Genomic DNA, 20,497 nt, shown 5'->3' on the forward strand with positions numbered 1-20,497 from the left:
TTATATAGTAGGGTGGGGGAAGATGGGACACCTTTAGCACATAATATCTACATATTCTGATCATGTTTTAAACAATTACTAACGGTCAATGGGAGTCGTGGGCATATAGTTTTATAACTTCTTGAATGTTCTTTGTTTACTACTAAACGGGACGAGAAAATACAGGTAAAAGGTGTCCCGTCTTCCCCCACCCTACTGTAGTACTCCGTTTCCTTACCTGCCATTAGCACGAAAACTTGTAAGACTGCAATAGCAAGGTTATCAAACGCACCCTCGTATATTCCATCATGTTGGCTGCGTACGACGTCTGTAGGGCAAATAAAAGATGATGGCAGGTTTTAAAGAACACTAACTAAGTAATTTTTGATTTAATTATTAAAGAAACATTCATTTTAAGTTCGCATGCGTGAACTGTGTAGTATTTAAGTCCTATTAAACTTGGCAAAAACTCATAATGACATTACAAACATTTCGATTCCGATTAATAAATTACATGAGGACCTAAGGTTAAAGAAGGACTCTCGTTATTATTTTGTTTCTATATTACTGACAATTTTAGACAACCCATTAGTGACCACTGAATTGTGGAATTGCAGGGACGTGCCTTGCCCAGGGATCCAACGCTCACAATGGTAGCAGCGAGTTTTGAACCAGTGTTAAGTTAGAATTAGAAATAATGTATTAAGTGCAATCAATTAACTAAGTTATAGTTGGAGTACATTTTGGACAAGAAGAAGAACAACTGGTCAAAGGAAATAAATAGCCAGAACGTGCTTAATAGCTAAATATTGCAGCTCGTAATACATTTCACACGTACCGTTATCATTATACGTGTGCATGAACAAGTGGACGCCAATCACTGAAAACAGAGTGACGTATGCTCCCATGATGAGTAAGAACTGAAGAAACTTAGGAGTCACCCCCATTATAACCAAACCGGTGCTAAAAATTAAATTAAACGTTATTTTGAAAATCATTTCGTAAAATAACCGAGACTATTAATTGGTTTTCACACAAGTGGTCATATTCAATCGCATGTCATGTCTCTATCTAAGAAATAATAAACTTTTATAGTTAAATATAAACCGTTACCCATGACATGTGTTGCGACACTTGTTTATTTTTAATAACAGTTAGCCTATAGGACAGCATTAATAAATCCCTGTAAACATGAGGACGAAACATCATGGATAGTTGTATATTTTTGCTTAGCTACACTTTTAACAAAAACTCTATTGCAATAAAGGCAGAACATTCGTATGCATAATTTCTTACGCCTTTACCTTCGTAGCGGATGAATACGAAATATAAGTAAAATTGGCCTCAAAGATCGAAAAATCATTCTTCCCAAAGTAAGGAACAATACATTATCCGTTGCGAGCAGACAAACGAATAACACGTACCTATAGAAATAAAGTCAATGGTAGGATGTGGTACGTTGGGATAAGGAATAAGAGTAAGTAGAATTCGTTTATAAATGTATTACAACACATGATGACTTACAATGTACGATGATTAAGGTGATTGGTAAAGAATATGTGTAAATACGCTTTGGAACGCAGCACCATGTGTTGAGTTTTAAATTTACACTAGTTAACCTTGTCGTCGCTTTAAAATAATCGTTTCTTGGATTTAAACAAACTTTATTGACGCAGTAATTGGGTAATGTTGAAATTTAGTTTTAATCTTCTGATGTTTAAATAAAAATAATATTTCAATTTTGATAAATGATAATAAGGTCTAAGAGAATAGTGCTTCAATGCTTCCCCACTTAAATGGTAATAGTTTGGTACAGGCGTCAATCGTTGTGTGGATTCTTTTTCTCACTCACGCCCGTGGAAGCAGATTATAATGTTCCAAGTATGATCCTCAGCCGGCGGAACATTCATTTTATTTTGTTAATTTTTATTTTAAAAAATATGGGTCATCGTTACTAATATAACCCTTTTATTTTTAAATTTGCGTTAAAATGTAAACAAAGCCAAAAGTTTACCGATTACTGTGGTGCCAACGGATTCCCGATGTATGGCAGTTTCCTTGACTCGCGCGTTATAATTATTAATTGGACAATTTTATACATCATGGCTTATGACTATACTTAGTTAGAAATATTTTATCAACTGGAATCAATTAATTAAAGTTTAAGCTACCTTTTGAATTCATCGATTTTAAACAAAGTAAACAGAAAGTTAATCGTTATTTACTCGCTAATTAAGCCACTACGCGCACAATAGTTTAAACGTTTAAGTGTTCTAAAAATGTTCGTCAGAAGCACATTTAGATTTTAAATTCTGGATAACAAATGGTGTTTGACGCTTCGTGGTTCTCTTTGGTTTTAATGCTGGTAGCGTTTCTCGACTTCTCAACTAATTTATCAACATCGCTGATTAATTTTACGATGAAGTGAATGGGTTCATTGGAATACGAAAGTATAAAACATGCAAACAATACTTACATCCTCCAGTGCATGAATGCAAAAAATTGACGAGGCCGTGAATAAGCAAGGCACAAAGAAATGTCAACGAAATATATAACACAGCAACTCACACCACCCCATAACGAAATCGGATTTAACTGTTTCGACGCTTTAGATATCATCTAAAAGGTATACGGTAATTTGTTTTAAATGACAAGTTAATGTAAGTTTTATTTAAACAAAAATTACCAAGTTTTAAATGACAAATAAGTTTTCTGTTGTAAAGTGTTAGACCCTGACCATTTTCCTAAAATTGAATAAATGTAAACTATTTTTTTCCGCGCGGTGAATCAACGACAGTCATTTATAGTATGGGAGGTCTGTTTTTATATATACCATGCTCGGTTATGAGCTACCACGTATGTAAGGTGCCCGTAAGTATATTTTTTAACCTTTTTTATTTATTTAAACAGGCACACCAACGGAAAACCAAAATTTGCGTATTGATAAAAAGTCTCAAATGTGATCTAAACGTACCACCTAAGTTTCAAAATACGAAACAGCTTATGAAACAAACGCGCGGCAAAACCGGAAATCAATCGGTTTATATGGCCTATTACTTGCGACATGATTTACGCTATCGTTTTCAAAGAAATGAAAATTATGTTATGGTACTGCATCTGATTTCCCTTAGAAAAAAGTGTCACCGAACTTTGACCGTTTCTAGTTTCTAAAAGTAATATAGAGAAAATTCATAATAAAATTCGGAATTGTTATATCCATATATACTCTGATCTATAGAGGCAGGCGCTTCATCAAAAAATAACAGGTAAAGGAAATATACATACAACAATTACCTGAACTGGTTCAAAAGCAGACAAGACGCAATGAAACACAACGACGAGAAATAAAAGGGTTGTGTAAACGTAATGTGACGTCAAACGGAGACACCTGTATCATTAATAACATAATTTATATTTATCTGTTCCATTAATATTAGTCTTGTGTGCTTAAGAAAGCAAAGAAATGGGGAATGCAAGCAAAACTGCTATAGCACACCAAAGATAAAATAAAGGAAATGGTATAATTGGGTGGGGGAAGATGGGGCACCTGTAGCACATAATATCCCAATATCCTGATCGTTTAAAAACAATTAACAGCGGTCAATGGGAGTCATGACGAAACTTTTTTTTATTTTTTGAAGGTTTTTTGTTTACTATCAAACGCGACGAGAAAATAGAATGAAAAGGTCTCCCATCTTTTTCCACGCGAATATATATATATATATTTATTAAGAAGAGTATCTGTTAAATCTTGTAAGAAGCAATCAATAGTGTGTCCGTTGCTAATGCGTTGTTTAGCTCACAGCTAGTACAATTCTTGATAATTTATTATTGTATAGTAGGGTAGGGGAATACATAATATCCAAATAGCCTGATCGTATTTTAAACAATTAACAACGGTCTGTGGAAGTCGTGAGGACACGGTTTTATAATTCATTGAATGTTCTTTGTTTACTACCAACTGGAAAGAGAAAACTAAACGAAGAGGTGTCCCATCTTCCCCCATCCTACTATATAATAAATCGAAAAAACAAAACTCACATACTTACCATCCTGATACATTACGTTTGTCTATCATGCTCCTACCAAGACCAGATTTATAAAAGCGACCAGCCATTGCGTCTTGGATGTAAGCCGAACTGAGTAAAAATCCCTCACTTCTTAATTGTAACACACATGGTTTAAACGTGATAACCTACTATAAACATAAAACTACTTTACCTCTGATTTTCCATGTACCGTGACTGCCGACTCGTCGCTGACGTCACAGATATCCGAGACCTGCGTTTTTTTCGAAATACTTTCATATCGCATCGACACAGTCAAGTCGGGAAAATGAAATTTTGAATTTGGATTGTTAAATTCGTTACGAGTTTTTAAAGCCAGACCTTTCGTGTGATGTTTTATCTAATGAATGTGTGCAAACAGTAAAATCGATGATAATAATTACAGCAAATACGACCCCGACACCGAACAATCGGTTAAAACGACGTACAACACGGCTATGGAATAGGAAACGGAAATATTAATATCCATTGAAGTTATTAACAATGGCACCAGTGGTGATCTAAATATCCACAATAAATATGGTACAATAAAAATCAAAGCCTCCAATTGGGGGAAAACACAAACCTACAACTGGAAACACAAATTAACCTACAAGCATAGCAAAATGACTCAACGTTGGACATGTCGGCTACTATTCAATAAAAGTTACGAATCTGGATATAGATTTATTTTAATATGGAACTAATATGTCTAAAGTATTGAATAAATGTAAATGATTTATTTACATCTCGCCGCGGGTCAATGGCAGTCGTTTATAGCAAGTGAGGTCTGTTTCATATACTCATGCCCGCTTATGAGTTACCACGTATGTAATTTGTGCGTGGTTATATTTTTTGATCTCTTTAATGATCTTTAAAAAATGCGATCTTAAAAAAAAATCTCACGACCGCAAATACAAACGCTAAAGTAAAAACATCGTTGGTACAAAATGCAGGGGATTTCCCACAAAAAACTGTCACTCAACCTTGACCATTTCTAGTTTCTACTAAACTATACTAAAGAAAAAAGTGTTGGGTATAATAAATGCTTTTATTTGAGAATTTTGAAAATTTTAAAACATAATCTTGAATTTAATGTAACTTTATTCTCGCGTGGCCGGAAACAAAATTCGTTATAACACGGATGTTCATGCACCTCGTGTCAGCCTACGAGTTACCATGTATGTTACTTTATGGGTGATTATTTTTTGAGCGGATTTTTTTATGTATGGCTGATAGTTTGAACAACCCATTAGTGACCACTGGGTTGTGTAGCAATTGCCGTTAAGTGTCTTAACCAAAGACACATACGCCCACAATGGTAGCAGCGACGAACCTTGAACCCATTACCTCTGGGTTACCAACCACTTTGCCACGGCGCCGGTAAAACTTGTTATTTTTTAGCTTTTCGATTAAACATTGCAACACACTATGCTCAACTCACCACATTTTCTTCTATTCTTTATATACATTTTTATATTAAATGTTTATTATGCCTTCCTACTGGTACCATCTTTTAAAAAAATCGATCGTTTATGTTGAAAACTTAGTTTAAAAAAGCGCTTGAGTTAGCATAGCCCATACTATAGTCAATTTTGTAGCTATAGGTTTATTCTAAAAATTAACACGTACTAAATTCAATATTGTTTTTAAATAGTAGGTTGGGGGAAGACGGGGCACCTTTGGCACATAGTGAGAAAAAAGAAACGATCAAAGTTCACTCACATTTTTTTAATCCCGTGCATTTTCGCACGCTCAAATACTATTTTACTCCAGCGTTTTTCCCGCCATTTTTTTTCAGAAACTGTTTCCTTTTTATCAGTTTTGGTGGTACCTTTACGTCACATTAAGCATCTTTATCCATATTCAAATTTTAGTTTACGTTGGGCTGCACCTATAAATAAATTCTGCGTTGCCTCTTTCATTAGTTAACAATCTTGTTCTTTACAATTTTTATTTTTGGTTAGAAGCAGTTCAGGAGAAATTGCAGGCAGCTGTTCTTCGGAAACATAAAAGAACGAGAATTATTCGAATATGAAGTTAGTTCGTTTTGGTAAAACTAAAAAAAATAACCAGGTCACAAAGAAACAAACGAAAATTGTATATGGAATAATACGCAATATACTGCGGAATATATGGTTCAAATTATGTACGTAATGAGTTTGACCCACAAACGCTCGTTTCTTGTAATATTGTGTAAGCTGTAATATATGTATATACATAGGTAAAACTTAAAACGTGTGTACGGAAACAACGTACCAAAGCTATAGCACCGCAAGATTGGGATATAAAAACGACATAACGCTTAGAATTGCTTGATCGTGTGATATGTACAGTAAGTAGAAAATCAATTGTCGTGTTTGGGATGGTAAATGTACACAGAATTTGTAATTGTAAATTTGGGCTTATGTTTTGCTCATTTTAGCTCAGTTTCAGGCGCAAAGTGGTAAAAAATGGCATGTTAAAATACAGTTACAATATAGGCGAGTTTTAAATACTTGCTTATGTGGCGTTTGCTGCAAGAGGAAATGAAGGCAAACGCAATGCGATAAAATATGGTTGCAACATCCAAGGTATGGGCAGGGAATACAGAAAAGTGGGAGAAAAATAAAATATAAAAAGTTTCTAACCGTCTTTGGTGAAAGGCGAGTTTAATCTGGTGGGAAATATGAGTTAATTTTTGGCAAGAGTTGAAAAGTGTGGACACGCAAGAAGTATGGAGATGATTGGTCTGGTTTCTTGCACATCAGCGTAGTTGTGTTGTTCACAATAATTTAGTTACTGTACCATACTGCATGGTAAGTGATGATTGGTTAGCGTCATTCGCATGATGGCAAGCAGCCAATAGGCGCACGATTTAATCACGAGGCTTGCCCAATTGAGATTATAATGGATTTGTGTTTTAGCTGGTAGGTATTAGTCAAATGTTACGTCTTTGAAAATGTCTTTTTGGCGAACACCGCAAAGCCAAAAGCGTTCGAATTTCAGCGGTATTATGACATCACAGAGGGTGTATTGTTAAACACTTGTCACGATATCTTCATCAATGAGAATTTCAATCCCCCCTCTCTCCCTGTGACTTGTGTAATCACTGAGGAAAAGTTCCCCGTTGCCATGCGAGATGTCACCACCCCCGTTGCTGGGTGAAGTACCCATGTGTGGGGTGAACGAATTACGCAATCGCTGAAAGTTAACACACAAAAATAAAAAACTTATATTTTAAGGTTTTATAAAATTAATGAAAAGGCTATATACAATATTAGATTTGATAGGATTGTTTTTATCAGAAACACAATTTATTTCATGTTAAATGCACGCAGTAGGAATAGTTAGTAAGATGATATTTTAACATACACAATTACTAACTATTAATTTAATGAATATCGCAACAAAATTTTTCTAAAATCAAGGTACATCAAAATGCACATAAGCACTGAAAAATAATACCAAGTTTTAAATTAATTAAACTGTTTTTAATTTATAAAATATTACCACATTATATTTACTCATTTTCTCTGGCAGCTTAACAAGTTATAACATGGGTCTGTTCTCTGTTGCAAACCATTTACATTGGACTTGCACCCACTTTGAACTATAACCATTACGCATATTTAATTCATTACCCAATCTATGTCATTAAAGAAATTAAAATAGAACTTTATGCTACCAAAACATATTTTAAACCACCATAAAGTAATTATTATCCTCACCCCAATACATGGTCCACCAGATTGCAAAACACGGATGATGGCTACCAGTATGAGCACAAGGAACACAAAACCAACCATCACACTTCCGGCCACCAACGTCCATCCATTTGTTGCATTGTGTGGAAGATATAATCGAGGTCCCATGCTACCTACGCCATCACGTATAATGCCAACTATCGAATATACTAAACAACCCTGCGTGCGTAAATTGAATAAAAGACATTTAATATGTTATTTAAAAAAATTATGTCTTTCAAGTTTTGCTGTATTGCATAGTTGAAAAAGTGAATCTTCTGGCATAACACATTCTACGAACATTTTATAATAAACGATATTCTCGTTAAAGTTAGGAGTTAATATTATATATGTTGACATAATCCATCGTCTCCAGATGTAAGTGATTAATGTTGTGCTCGCTAGTTGTTGTATATTCACACTGTTTGTGTTTAATTATACCAAAATATAAGCTCACCAGTAAAACAAGTGGGCTGACACCTCCCCACATGACTGACCAGAAATGACTTTTAAGACAAGCGTTTCGCGTCATTGCTTTTGTGTTCGTGCCAAGAAGTTTGAATCCTGTAGAAAATTTGTTTTTACTTAAAAAACACAAAATTTATCACATGACAGGGAAACTTTATTACACAGATGTTCTATTTCATACACCTCTTGTGCCCTTACTCCCATGTATGTAATTTTGGGGATTATTGCTTTCCTGTTTTTATGCATGGACGAGTGACAATTAGTGTCTGCTCAAAATGACAGCGGTGGGTATACCTGAATACTTGTTGTTTAACAAATTTAGTAAAATCACAAATTTTATCCTATAAAAATGTATAACGTAACTTACCAAATGAATATGAGAGAAGCAAAAGTTCCGCAAGAGCTATAATGATGAAGCAGAATGGAAGGGAAAATGTGTCGAAGAATTCAATCATCTGCAATCCTGTCCACTGGGAGATAAAAGTGGATTAAATATGAATGTGTGGCATGCATTGGGTGGGACTCATTGCTATAAATAATATTTAACTCTGGAACACATAAGACATATATGATGCATGTCAGTGTGTGTGTATTCCATTTGGCAGCATTCTACACATGTGGCATCACTGGCATGTGAAGTATATAAACCGTGATCTTTACAAAAAATAAATAGAAATAAGTAAATGAATGGGTGTAACTTGCCTTAACCTGGAGTGGCCGGAAAATGACAGCCCTTATAACAAGGTGTTCTGTTTCACACACATCGTGCCAACTTACAAGTTTCCAAGAATGTAGCGTTGTGATTGTTTTTTTTTTGGGAACCTTTATGTTTTACGTGTAACTGACAATTCGAACAACCCATTAGTGACCAGGGGTTATAGCAATTGCCGTTAAGTGTAAAGACACATATATGCCTACAAACAATGGTAGCAGCAACGAGCCTTGAACCCATTACCTCTTGAGTACCAAAAATTAAAATATACATGATTGTGTTGTTATCGATCTGCTATGTAATCTTATAAAACTTTACATAGGCTGCAAGTAAAACATTTTGTAAAGTAGTGTAGTGCAGGCCATGCTGGTATGGGACTTGGGGACACAACTCAATGTTGTGTTTGTTTGCATTTTTTGCCTTACTGTTACGTAACTGTGGAAGTTTGTAATTAGTTGTTTAATTTATATATTATACAAAAGAAATTGTTAAACTTATTTTGGCTAAATCTTACTTGTAAGAGACAAGGTAGTCCGTAGTAAATTCCAAACGAGATGAGCAAGAGGAAGATGGTGGTGATGATGCGAAGGATCAGTTTACGGAAGATTTTCACAGAATCCGAAATACAAGAGAGGATGCATTCCAAACATGGAAACTAAAAAAAAATTAAATATTAGATGGAAAAGAATGTTAATATATATATTATATGTAAATCACTTGGGTGGGAAAAATAAAACATATAGAGTGATTTATTAAACTTAAGGTAAATAATTAAAGTGTCACATGATTCTAATGTTTCCAAAAGTTTTTGTTTAATCTACAAATCACAATCAATGGAATTCCTATATAATTTCTAGTATTTGAATATGCTCTCCGAATATGTGGTGTTTTTTTCTATAACCCTGTGAGCAGTAAAGTACATATGATTTGTACCATAAGTACCGGTATATTGTTTTTTCTACACAAACCACAAACACCAGACAGCACATGCAAAGCTGTAATACATCAGTTTCGATATTTCAACAAACTAAAAACTAAGATTGATTTTAGTATATACTGGAATTACATTGTGTATTACAGTAATGCACTTCTTCTACAATTTACAAGTGTGTCCCTTAAACTGTTCACTGTGAATGATTGGTGAGATTTCTTTGAACTATGGATGGGATTTCTTATTCTGTCTTTTTGTTTTAAACATTTTTCAATCTTTGCTTATGTGTATCCAATAGAAAATAGAAGTTAGTATTTGAAAGGTGAATCTTTCATAAACTTTTAATATTTAAACCCTTTGTTAAATGTTGTTTCATTGTTTGTTAAACTTTTTATTTCATTGTGCAGTGATTACTTTTATTAAAAACGAACATTTCAAACTAAAAAAATGGCCGTCAAAACCTAAGATTTTGATTACACTCAGATAAAGAAGAAATAGTGTTTTAGGAATAGGTTGTTTCATCACATTCAAACTTACCATTGCAGTAGCCGATGATAAAAACATTGATATGAATACGACGAGACTCCATGGAAGATCATCCCCCCACATTTGTGATAATGCTTCCGAATACATAACCAAAGGAACCATAGGTCCGCTGACATTTGAAAGCACTTTGGATAAATCGGGACGTAGTGTCATGGTCCCCAGGTGACCAACTACCCCAAATACAGAAATCGTTGATAAAATTGAAAGAATTGGCGCCACTCCGATAAGCAGAGATGCATCCACATAATATTTGTTGTAGAATCTGTTGTATGACGACCATGTTATGAGACCACCCCATGAAGTTAAAAGTGTTATGAATACTTGACCAACGGCGTCTTTCCAAAGCTGTATTTAATAAAATATTGCTCTTAATAAATTGTTAGAAAAATGCTCATGCTAACTTACAATTAACCAGTGACAATAACGATAGTGATTCAATAATAAATTACCCATAAATTCACAAAATATAATAATTAATATAAACGCCACAGTTATTTAATACATAAAAACATATAGAAACATTGTATTCAACATGTTTAACATTTGAGTATCACATGTTACTAAGGTCAACGACCTTAAATAAAGGTGTTTAACTCAGCATATGAAACAGTTGATAAACAAATGTATAATGTTTAACTATTTGATAAACTGTATCATATCAAATTACAGACACTTATTCTCAAGGAGTACGAATTTTAATCAAATGGGCTACATAGAAGTAAAACTTACAGTAAATAACTATTATAAACTTTATAAATTTTGCATTATTTGAATTTGTCATATCATATTGATTTCATCTATTTTTAGAAAATAAATATTATAATTATTACATTTAGGAATCTATCTTCCACCATGGGTACAATAAATTTCACAATAATAATCACTTTAAAATTTTAATTATTTTAAGAAAAAAAAAGTCGCATGATAGGGTTATATAATTTTGTAAATATTCTTTGTTTACTACCAAAATGTAAATGAAATGATGAAAGAGAATAAAACAATAAACATTAACTGTTTACCCCAACCGAGGTAAATTTCTTACTTTGGGTGAAATGAAAGCCATCGGATCACTCGGTACAAAAAGATAAATGATTCCATTCACTGCTCCATCCAAAGTTACACAACGAACCAGTAACATGACAGAGACCGCAAAAGGTATCGTGCTCAATAGATAAGCCACCTTTAAAGTTGCATGGTGTTTTTAGATTTAATTATAATTCGTGGGTAAATATGTGTGTTAGTGCATAAAATAACAGATAAATTACGATGCCCAACAATCGAATTTAAGTAACACTAACAAATATACATCATGCTTTTAATGAGGGATGCAGGTCTAAAATTGTAAAGTGGCTTAAAGCAAATGTTTCGCAGAGCCTAAATAATGTAAATATATTATAAAAAAACAACAATCATTTCAAACTGGTTAGCTAGGTCAAGCTTAGAAACTATTTCTGACTTTAAGGAAGACGTATTTATTATTTACTATTTGGTATTCCAAACTGGCAAGCAGAATTATTTAAGTAATAATAATGATATTAAAATTAAATATTGTAAACAAAATTAAAAATTAGGTTTTCTTGTTTGTAAGGTGTATGATAAATATACGTCATTGCCTCTTCATTATTAAGCTTTAACACGTTTTCACAGTTTGAAGGTAAAATGCAGAATAAATTTAATATTTTCAGCCAAGTCACCAACCTTGCCAGTGAACTGAACATGTTTTGCCATCGCTATCACACCGGAGAGAAACCGGATTCCAAGAAAGACAGAAATGATGATAATTGGAGGTGCAAGGACTTGCGCTGTAGATCCAAACAGAATTCGATCAATGTCGGGTAGATTGTTGCACACTGCATCGTTGTTCACTAAGTTCTTGCTAAGAAAGAAAGTAAAAACGGTAAAAATGCTAAAATTGCGGATCCATAATAATTTGACCCTCAAATAAAACTTAGTACAAAATTTGAACTCATTTTTACCAGTAGTTTTTTTAAATTTATATAAAAACAGCTTCCTTGGCATATAGATGCATAAACAGCTTTAAACAGGCTGAATGTAAATACATTGTTGGTGGTACAGTAACTACACAGTAACTACTACAGTAACTACGTATAATACCGATTGACACATTCATTATGTAGCATGAAACTAAAATTCTTCAATATAGGAATAAGGTAATTTACTCGGTATCTGGTAGGCCTATTGATTTTATGAGTTTAAGAAACATTTTATTTTTCTGAAACTTTTAGCCAAATTTTTTCGGTAGGTATTTTTCGGTTTGGTATCTTTTTAATGGTCTGCTTAATTTCTTGTTAAGTACAGTTGAACAAAAAATAAAGTATATGATTATGTGTGTGTGTAAAGTATTTATGTGTTTTATATGAGGATAAAAATGTCAAGTAAGCAACTGTTTTACTTACGTCCAATATTCTACAGCAGGCGAGGTGTGCGTTCCATCGGCAGTGTAATTACAAACACTTTTCCTGATAAATTCACCATTTTCAACAATTCCATATCCCTCTCCTTGTCTGTAAGTAAGATGGCCTTGTGAGGCGCAGTTCGGATCTGAAATAAATTACAAATTTTTATTTTGTAACTTTTTAAATTATCACCACGAACATAAGCGTAAGTAAAAGTTGAAACAAATCACTTTAGCTTTTTAGCATCAGCACTTTATTGCCCACTTTAAATACAACAGTTGGGTTAATACATTCAGATAAGGAAGTTAATATGATGGTGTTTGCATTTTATTAAGCTGACTGGCAACTAGAATTTTCTGCAAGTAAACATGGTCCATAGTCAGAATGAAAGAAAAAGGTACAATTTTAAACTACAGCTGAATGGGAATAATACAGTACTCGTCCGTGCATTAAAAATGCAAATAAATACGAATGCATAATTCTGTGAAATAAAAGCAGAACAATCTTTAGGAACGAACAAGAAATAATTTAGCATCGTACACGGAAGTAAAATAGCTTACTTAAGATTTCTTGACACTTCCTTGTATTCCATGAGTGATCACATGTTGTCCATGGTATGGGGTTGGAAAAACATGATGCAAGATACACCAGGATGTAATAAGACACCACACCGAAGTATAAGAGCACTGCACATGATAAAAACAGCATGCAAACTCCAATACCTGTGAATTAAATAAAATTTAATTTTAAGCTAGCAAAAAACTTTTGACGATGAGCCACAACCACAAGTTGTGTTATCAGAAGGTTAATGACCATAACTGCTAAATAGCCTAAATCCTTTGTTGACCAACTTAAATATTTAAATCAACATGTTGTGTTACTAAACGCTATAATCATATATATTATTATTATTATATACATGGATCAAATTTTATTCACAATAAAATAGTCTAAAAGTCTAGAAGTAGGCGATTAAATAGTTTGTTCTGTAAGAATGTTTAAGGTTTATATATTTGTATGATTTTGAGTGTTTGTTTTTTTTGATATCATGAGCATCAGATCATGTGTTGGGTAGTGTGGGTAGCACTCAAGCAGTGGGTAGATGTATTATGTATACAAATAATAAAGCAACGTGTTTGTCAATAAACAATCTCATAATACATTGTGTTGGTGTGTGTAGTCTATAGTGGGCTGGACAGTTGTGTGTTTATGCACTTGATCATGAATAATTTAACACAGCAAAAGTGGGCCTACAAGACAACGAAAATATTCTTTAGCATTATGCAAGTGGGGGTGTTGACAGGTTAACTTGTAAACAACGACAATATCAATTGCTTAATGGTTATAAATGTTATGGTGTGTACTGACTAGTGACTGTGTAGTTAACACCGTTTAAAAAATCAACCACATTATGTAGCGGACGATCTTATTAAATGGGCCGTTAAAATTTGGAATTTTGAAATATATATATTTATATATATATAAACTTTTTTTCAGTGTGATATAATGCGCAACTTTAAAATTTAACTAACTTCATATAAATAAACTTACGGAAGTTTATAAACACTTTTGATATATTTAGTAGGTCTGTTTAACATTCTATGATTTGTTTGGTTGCATTTCTAGCTTTTTTATTGTGATTTATCAAATACTTTTATCGATTTTGCATATTAACTAACTAATTATAATTATACAGGCCTATTTCGGGAAAATTGTCTGTTTTTTTGGATATTCTTAAAACAGATACTGAATAAAATAGGGTAAATTGAATAGTTAAGTGTGTTTTTAATTGTAATTTTAAATATTATTTAATATGTTATTCTAAAGCTACTATTACTGTACATGTAGTTAATTATCCTAATACACAAATTTATTGTTATCTATTAACTCGGGTACCCATTGGCAGACTCACAGACTTATCTATTATTGAAGGCAATGACTGTATAATCATAGATGTGTGATTTTAGGATTAGAATAATATTAAAATGAATAACAAACATGGTAGCACTCTAAAATAACAAACAATACATCACTGTACGAGGTTTTAAACTTTTTTTTATAAATTACTGATTTTTAATGTGTTACTTAAACCACACTAGTGAAAACATTTCAATCTACTTGGTAACATGAGCTAAAATAAAAGTGACGTTTATTTACTAGATTACACAGGTCTGACTGGTGCTAATAAATCCCACAGCGGAGGGTATACTGTAGCCCCAGGCATTAAACTGTTGGTCATATTACTAGTAAATAATAACTTGCTTGCTCTAAGTATGTTTTGTTTGAAAGTAAACATGGGTTATGAAACGGTAGTTATCTTTAATATAAACATGACATATTCCAAAAAGAGCATGTTTAGGGTATTTCTACAAAGCTTACAACCTAACACATTTAATTCTACCTGGTGCGATTAAAACATATTATATATAATTTATACAGGATATAATAAAATACATGAAACATTTAAAACCAAATGTGTAACGACTGTGGTTCAAAATCTTTTATGGATCATCCTATATTTTATGTAGCTTAATTGAGCCGTTTTATGCTGAACCTGTTCCTTCCTAATTACAAGGTAATACCATATTTTTAAAAAAACTTAAAATCATAATTCTTCAAACCTTGCATGACTGGGACGGTTCTGAAAGCTTGTAGTGGTGCAAGATTGCTGTATTGTCCCCATGCCATTTCAAGAAACACCAGAGGAATGCCAACAAGAATGTACAAGAGTAAAAAAGCGTATACAAATGGTGCTGAAAACATATTGTAAGTTAAGCTTTAAATAAAACTTTATATTAGCAACAATGTACTCATGTGTGCCTCATGCACAATTTTAGACCATTTCCAAGTTGAGGCACCTGTCGCTATACCGTATACGCCTCTACCCAATCAGCAAATTCAGCAATCACACCAATTTAGACCAAGCATGTGGAACAGTATACATAATAATGTAAAAGCTGCTCAATGCTTTCGTTAAATAAGATATTTTAATAAACAGGACATGTTAAAAATTGTCAAAATTACTCAAATTAGTAAAAAGTTAAACATGTGTATGTATATATTATATCTATTTTTAAATTAATGCACAAGTGCACTGTTTGAATTAGGCGACCATTTTATCACACATTGCCATAGCCGTGATAAGAAGGCTGATTCAGACATAAGTGTACACCCTTGGCTTGAACACTTGACTAGTCAAGCATGACCCTTAGTGTACACTATACTTTAAATGGCATTCCTGTATTTCTAGACTTTAAGCAATTAGAGCTACTCTGTTGTGTACCACTAGAATATCCTTTTATTTCATAATAAACAGCGTTTTTATAATAAATAATAGCAACTAGCAAGTTAGCAACAACAAATAGCTATTTAACTAATGATCATATATTTACATCACAAGCTGATACACAAAAAATACCAGACAGTATCAAACAAAACTATAAACTGGAGAAATAAAAGCTAAACGTTTCTCTATGTGACCATTTTAATCAGTTTTTATTGAGATACGAACAGACTACCCATAATTATAAAAAGCTTAAAATTAAAATTAAAACCTTATTTGGGGGCATTTCAGTATAAAAACACATTCCCATAAGTTTTGTTTTAAAGCACAAAAAATTGCTTAAAATACGATTTTTTTTATAAATCACTAACAAAATGACAATTTCGAAAACTTCTGTCCAGTAACACCAATACGCTAGGGTCTAAAAAGTAGTTTACAACCTAATGAATAAATGAATGAATAAATGTAACTTGCTTTATCCTGGTCTGGCCAAAAAACGACAGTTATAACACAGGGTTTCAAACACCTTGTGCCAGCTTATGATTTACCATGTATGTTACTTTGTGAGTTCTATTTTTGGGGGTATGGCTGATAATTTGGACAGCCCATTAGTGGCCCCTGGATTGGAGCAGATGCCGTTAAATGTCTTGCCAAGGACACATACGCCCATAATGGAGAAGTGATGAACGTTAAACCCATTACCTATGAGACTGTCTGAATTAGAGCAAGGTGTGCTAACCAGTTTGTCATGTTGCCGAATAATGAAACAAATGTGTTTCTATATCATTTTATGCAAGTGTTCTTGTGGGGTACCTATCATATAAGCAACCCTTTTCCCATTACTCTATTGATTTTATATTAACCAACTGTTACTGCTGTTTATTGTCCTAAATCCAAAATTTCACATTAGTCAATACTAAAAATATTTAATTGCATAATTTACAAAATGCAACATACCTCCACCATTTTCATAAGCTAGGTAGGGAAATCTCCAAAAACTACTAAGTCCCAACACGTAACAGAATAAACTCAGCTGGTATTCCAATTTATTCGGCCATGTTGATCTTTCAAGACTGCTTCTTGTACTGAATGATGACATTGTCTTGCTTTAGGATTAAAACATATGTAAACATAGCATTTCAGAGAATGTGTACAACCAATCTGAAAATATTGCTGTTTAACTTACAAACATATTTTCGCTCACGCATTCGCAAATATACGGGTTATTTAATTGTTAACCCCTTAAAATTACTTTATTACTAAACGTTAAAGTTTACGAACTCGTAAACTAAGGAAAATAGACATTTATACATTATACTACTTAATATATAAAACTTTACACTCAAAAAATTAACGCTTGTAAAACTGTTTTCATTTTTACCGTGTATTGGTAGCTGTAGCTGGAAAGTTACCGAGCCTAGATAAAATCTTTTTCCTCAATTACTTACTTTTCTATTTTATCAATTTGCGCCTTTTTCTCCAGCGGCAAAGTTCTCGCTTGTCTGTAAGGTCGGGAAAGGAAATGGCGATTGTGTCCGCCATTTCGGATCTCACGGTACGTGAATCGGTGTGTGTTTATTTGGTGCTTGAAATCGATACAGAGCCAAAACAAATAAATCACATGTTTTAATATAGCACAATGGGGGAAGATGGGACACTTAAGCACATATTGCCAAATATTTCCAACATCAAAATAGATGACGGTTTTTGAGTAATACCACGAATTAGTAATATCATTTCTTTATTAATTGACAGCAATTTAATAAAATACCTATAATAAAACACACGAGGAGTTATTTAGTGATCCGCACAACAGGTGAAATTTTACAAATTTGAAAACACACAGGATAAGATGGGACAGTTTAAAATCGTTGTTAATTTTGATTATTATGTGTATTTATAAATAGGAATATAAATAACACGAAATAATACTGTACGCTTTGAAAATTAGGTCTAAACTTTCTTTTTCTTGCCCTACTGCTATAGTCAATTGGTATTGTTTGATCGACAATGGGTAATGTTCGAACATCAATGGATAAATATTGTATCCTACAAATGTATATGAACTTGTAAAAACAGAAAATCAATAATAACTATTGATAATATTTTTATTTTTGCTACAAATTGGTTATTACTACTCTGTTTTTGGCACAAGCTACTGCTTATAAATTATCACCAAGTGCAAATGACCATATTTCGAATATATTTTCAAAATATTATCTTTTTATTATATCAGTACCCTATAGTTGAAAACCCCCTGAGATATAAATAACTAAATTAAAAGCAAATCTTTCAGAGTTTGGCAATGAAAACATACAAAACTACAATGTGGAGGAAGATGGGACTCTAAATTGAAATATATTTACATTAGCAGTATTCTGTAACTTGTAGTTAACCTACCGAGTTTAACATGCTGTGCTAGTTTCTTTGCCATGTAAACTTCATATATATAACGTTAAACCGATATTTTTTGTTGTTTTTATCTCAAATTAAAGTCATATTGACCCCTGCCTACTTTCTTCATGCTTTTATATCAGTGTTTTTTTACAAAACGAAAACTAGTTTTATGAGACAAAATCAAACTGCTGTACGAAATATTCAAGGCTGTTTTATGAAGGTATGAAACTAGTTTAATCGTTTGCACACGAAACTAAAAAAATCATTGACTTTACTATGATTTAGCGAGAATTAAAAAAAACCTTACCATTTCGCATTTTTTACCTGTTCAAAGTATACTGTTTCTATTTGATATATTTTTTTTAATATTTAAAAACAGTAATAAGCTTTGACCGGCGTTTTATAAAGTCGTGATAATACTGTCGAATAATTCTGTAACCTTATTTTCTTGATTATCATTAAATGGGGGTCCGTAAAAAGAAAATTAAAAAAGAGTCTCGTCTGACAAAGTGTCCCATTTTCTCCCACCCTACTATATGTAAAAAAAATTCGAATGCAAATCTCGTTTGATAGAATGAAAGCTGGGAGTTTATGTGGAATAAATTAGTATTTTGACTTAGAGTATGTGTTGTGTTCTTGGGTTTGTATTGAGACGCCAAATTGTAGAATGAAAACTAAGGCGAGCACACACGTATATAAAGGGCACTAAATCGCGACATAGCGACACTAATTACTACATAACGGCACAATTAATAATGAAACACGCTGACTGCGGCACATTGCGCAAGTCACGTGGCCAAGGCATGCAATGCTACACAATTAATAGTAAATCACGCTGACTGCGGCACATTGCGCAAGTCACGTGGCCAAGACATGCCAGTGCATTTCTGTCGCGGGTGTGCTCGGAGGCGTGTCCATAACAGTATGAATGAACAGGTTACTTTACGTTGGCGATTAATACTAGCAGCAAGTATATGTTGTTAAAAATACGAACTGAATATTTGCCTTATGTTGATCTATAGTGTACTGGGGAAGATGGGACACTTAAGCACATATTGCCTAATATTTTCAAATTCAAAATACATGACGATTTTAGTCGATATACGATTAGTAATAGAATATCATTTCTTGGAATTAGTAATATAATTTCTTTATTAATTGATACAATTCAAACAAATATATTAAAATATATGGGGAGTTATTTAGAGATTCGCATTTCACACAGCAGGTGTAATTTTACAAAGTCGAAATCACACATAAAGACGGGACAGTTCAAAATCATTTTAAATTTTGATTAGTAAGTGAATTTATTCGTAGAAGTACACGAAAATACCACGAAATAATACTGTCACTGAATTTTTTTATAATATTTTTCATGTATTTCTTGTTTTTTTTTTATAATATTTTTCATGTATTTCTTGTTTTTATATCAGTATACTATGTTTAAAATATTTCCTGGGTATAAATTATTAATCTAAAGGCAAACCTTTTAAATTTTGGCAATAAAAACTTACAAAACAACAATGGGGAGAATTAAAATATTTTTATATTAACTTTATTCTGCTGTAGTTAACCTACCGAAATTAAACGACTGTCATATATAGTTTCCTTCCATTTGGTGATAAACAGAGAAAACTTAAATATTTATAAAACTAGACTGACTACCACAGACCTTTGTTAAATGTTAAAAACACGATCACGATATTTGAGAATTATGTGCTAAAGATGTCCTGTTTTCCCCCACTCTAATATATATAACTTTAAAACGATATGTTTTCGTTGTTTCTATACCAAATTTATGTCATATTTACCCCTGTCGACTTTCCTCATGTTTATATTGCATTTTTTCACAAAACTAAAATTATTTTTTGGGGGATAAAATTAAACTGTACGAATTATGCATGTTCTTTTTTAGGATTCTGTGAAACTAGTTTATATACTGGTTCGAACCACGACATGCTACAGATATCTCTAGTATCTCTAGTAGGCCATG

General features: G+C 32.8%; 1 protein-coding gene across 1 annotated transcript; it reads right to left on the bottom strand.

Annotated features, from left to right (window-relative positions):
• Positions 1-5,962: 5,962 nt before the first annotated feature.
• Positions 5,963-17,275, bottom strand: LOC100178559 (sodium- and chloride-dependent glycine transporter 2-like). Its single transcript, XM_026839794.1, has 12 exons — positions 17,065-17,275; positions 15,446-15,577; positions 13,385-13,546; positions 12,825-12,969; positions 12,106-12,283; positions 11,450-11,587; positions 10,399-10,752; positions 9,445-9,585; positions 8,586-8,688; positions 8,208-8,314; positions 7,736-7,930; positions 5,963-7,208 (listed from the first exon to the last, which is right to left on the bottom strand). The coding sequence occupies exons 1-12, from the start codon at positions 17,204-17,206 to the stop codon at positions 7,044-7,046; spliced, it is 1,962 nt and encodes a 653-aa protein (XP_026695595.1). The 5' UTR covers positions 17,207-17,275; the 3' UTR covers positions 5,963-7,043.
• Between the last annotated feature and the right edge of the window lie 3,222 nt (positions 17,276-20,497).

Source organism: Ciona intestinalis, unplaced genomic scaffold, assembly GCF_000224145.3.
Source record: "Ciona intestinalis unplaced genomic scaffold, KH HT000970.1, whole genome shotgun sequence".
Taxonomy (NCBI): Eukaryota; Metazoa; Chordata; class Ascidiacea; order Phlebobranchia; family Cionidae; genus Ciona; species Ciona intestinalis.